General features: G+C 34.9%; 1 protein-coding gene across 1 annotated transcript; it reads right to left on the reverse strand.

Moving 5' to 3' along the window:
• Nucleotides 1–642: 642 nt before the first annotated feature.
• On the reverse strand, nt 643–3,233 carry LOC125590707. The gene has a single exon (XM_048764415.1). The coding sequence runs from the start codon at nt 1,088–1,090 to the stop codon at nt 671–673; it is 420 nt and encodes a 139-aa protein (XP_048620372.1). The 5' UTR covers nt 1,091–3,233; the 3' UTR covers nt 643–670.

Below are 3,233 nucleotides of genomic sequence, written 5' to 3' on the forward strand. Positions count from 1 at the left end.
ATTGGAAACTGAACGTAAATTTTGGGTAGAACTAATATCACTGTTCTTTGGTGTCAAATGTGTGGAAATAATTACTTCACATAAAGAATTATTATCACCGTTCTTAACATGCTTACCCAAAAATAATATTTCTTCCGTTTCATTTTAAATGTCGTTGTATAATTTAGAATCTATTTCATTGTAATATTGTGGTTTTAAATTTTCAATGCAAAATGTTTGATAGTTTTTTCACTTCATCTTTCAGTTCATTAATTAATTAAAACAAATAAATAGTGTATTAATTAATAGTATAATAGAAAATTTAATAATTTTTTTAATATGTGTGAAAGAACTAAAACGACATATAAAACGAAATGGAAGGAGTAACATCTACGTTCAATTTCCTATGTGTTCTTTTAGTTCCAAATGTGAAAATAATAAGTTCACATATTTTATGGTGTACGAATTTGTCATTACAAACAACAGACTTAACTCGAACTTGATGAACTTGTATAATCTATTTTAGTAAGAGACTTAGAATAATACCAACATAAGATGCCCAAAAAAAAAGAATAATACCAACAAATACATCAATATGTTTTATGTTTTCCTGTTGAAACTTACAAGATTAAAAAGACTACAAGTAATTGCAAAGGCTGTTTCACCATCTATTTTTTCAAAACGATTTATTTCATGTTGAAAACCATATATACCTCATAAAATTATTTTTAATATTTTCACTATATCCATCATTCATCTTCTTATGCAACTCCACAACGAACACATCCATCAGCTCATTACAATATTCCAAGAACCTTGAAGTAACGTCATAACCCTTGTCCCACTTATCACCACCACCGGATCCTACCCAGTGATCTGGAGCATGATCCTCTTTTAGCCTCACATAGTCCGCTATCCTTTTGATAATACAAACCGGAGCCTGTCCCATACCATTCGATAGCAAAGAATGAACAACCTCATGATAAACCACTCCACTAAATTCCCTTCTAGCATCTTTCGATAAATCCACGAGATAACCTTTGTTGAAGTGTATCTCATCTATATTGTTGTACGCCACACCGTCCACCATCTCCATCAATAATTTGATCATCGTAACAATCCTTCTGTCGGAAGGGTTCTTGGTTTGAGGGAATAAACCCCACACGAAGTTTGCAGCTCTGGCAAAGTTTTACCCACCGATTTCATCCCAGAATCTTAATGCATTAACGGAGTATTTGGTATTATCTTCCACCAAGAATTCAACTACATCAACAACTGAGAACGCGAGTAGTAGAGAGAGTACTTCAAAGATTTTGGGAGACTTCATTTTTTTATATTTTATCTCTCATAGAGTTTGAATCAAATGTTGAGGTACTCTTGCAGCCAAAAAACAATCTCTTATATTCCTCTCTTTTTTCCTTTTTTATTTTTCTTATTTTAATTGAGAAATATTAAAAGACCAAGAAACCAAAGCAAATATAACTAATTACAACTTTACCATTCGGACTATCCAACCCCAGAACCATGCTAAACCCAGATTCAGTTCTAAAAACTGAAAATTGATTAAGTCTCTTTAGGTTTGCCTTATTCATTCATTTTCTTCCAATCGGCCGTTATCAACCTCTCTTCATCACCATCAAAATTCAACCAAAATTGCAGAAACCGACGAAATCAGACATGCCTGATGTGAAGAAGGCTCGGGAAAGGCATACAAAATTGCATCATTTCCTTTGGGTGTAGTCAGAACGCATGAAAAAGGCTATGGAGTTAACTTGATTCCTCCTGAAGTAACCCGCATAACGCTGAAGATATATTTTCCTCCAACTGATTATGTGAAAGTAAGTATGATTTCATCAAAGTGTTACATTGGTAAGGAGACAAGTCTTCTAACAAAGAAGCTGAATCAGATGGAGTTGGACTGGTTCTACAAGCATCTACAGTTCAAACATTTCTTTAGTTTGAAAAACGCACAACACAAGTGGATGGGAATGTGGATGCTCGTTCTTCGGACAACAAAAGTACGGGAGGAAATGGTGTTATGGCTCATTTTCAATGGCGTTCCAATCTGATACTCTCTCAGAGAAATGGATCTCATCTCCGGACGATATTGCCATGTTTATCCCAACAAGTATGAAAGGATGGGTAGTACATCCTTCATCAAGGGGCCTTTTGAGACAGAAAGAAGATTACATTCAATCATATCAAGAAAAAACTGTTAGAAATGAAAGGGCCTTGCTCTAGGGATTGAGTGAAGATGGCAGTTATGTACTTCTTATCCAGTATCATCCTCGGACCCAAAAAGACTGCAGAATATGTACTAACTGTGGAAAGTTCTAGATTTGTGCGCAACATTTTCCTAGGGATGTTTTGAATTCGAGAAGAATTTGAATGATGTGTTGATATCACTCAAATTACCCTAGGAGTGACTTTTGCTCTCTCAAATAACAGGTTTAGTTGTAGTACTTAGGGAGTGAATTTACAAGGACCTAGGGCACACAATAGATCTTAATCAGCAGTGATTAAGCTAGGTAAATTATCAAAACAGTAAATAAGCAAGCAAAGCGAACAAGGCAGTTGTTCAGTTGATTATAGGGTTTCTATTCAGGCAATCATGACTATAGTGGTATAGAATACTTAGGTTGTCAATCCTAGAACTCGACTTCCTATGAGAAAGTATTCCAGCTTTCGCTGTTGAATCAATCCTATTGACTAAGTCCAATATCTCAGTTGTTGCTTGTTGATACGGATCGAACATCGATCGATGTTATGGTAAGAACGTCGATCGATGTTCTCTTAAGCAAGAGTTAGCGAGTTGATCGATATGTTCACCAGTATTGTCTAAATCAGCTTTCGCTTGTTTCTAGCAAGACTAGCTCAAGGAATTAATTCTGGTGCAGAACCTACCGTCGTAGTTGTCCACAATCCTAATTTCAAAGTTCTAGTTAGCTACTCTAGAACAAAGGCATTAACCACAATTCCTTAAATGATATTTATCACCCTAGCAATTCTATATTTTGGGCTAATCCCTCGTAACCTATTTAGATCCTAAATCTAACAAGTGAATTACCCAGACATGGAAAAGTAAATCATAACAGATAATTGAATAAATTGCATAAATATAATAGAGTTAGAAATACTGGAGTTCCAATACAAATCTTTGAAGGAGTCTTGGATTTTCTCTCCAAACTACTAAAAACCCTAAGTATTGTTTGTTGTGAAAAGTATGAAAATATGAAAAGCGTGTGTTGCCTAGA

The sequence above is a fragment of the Brassica napus genome, chromosome C7, assembly GCF_020379485.1.
Source record: "Brassica napus cultivar Da-Ae chromosome C7, Da-Ae, whole genome shotgun sequence".
NCBI classification, from domain to species: domain Eukaryota; kingdom Viridiplantae; phylum Streptophyta; class Magnoliopsida; order Brassicales; family Brassicaceae; genus Brassica; species Brassica napus.

Bases quoted from the DNA above. Each gene is read 5' to 3' on its own strand.
- LOC125590707 (XM_048764415.1), bottom strand. From the start codon at position 1,090: ATGATCAAATTATTGATGGAGATGGTGGACGGTGTGGCGTACAACAAT.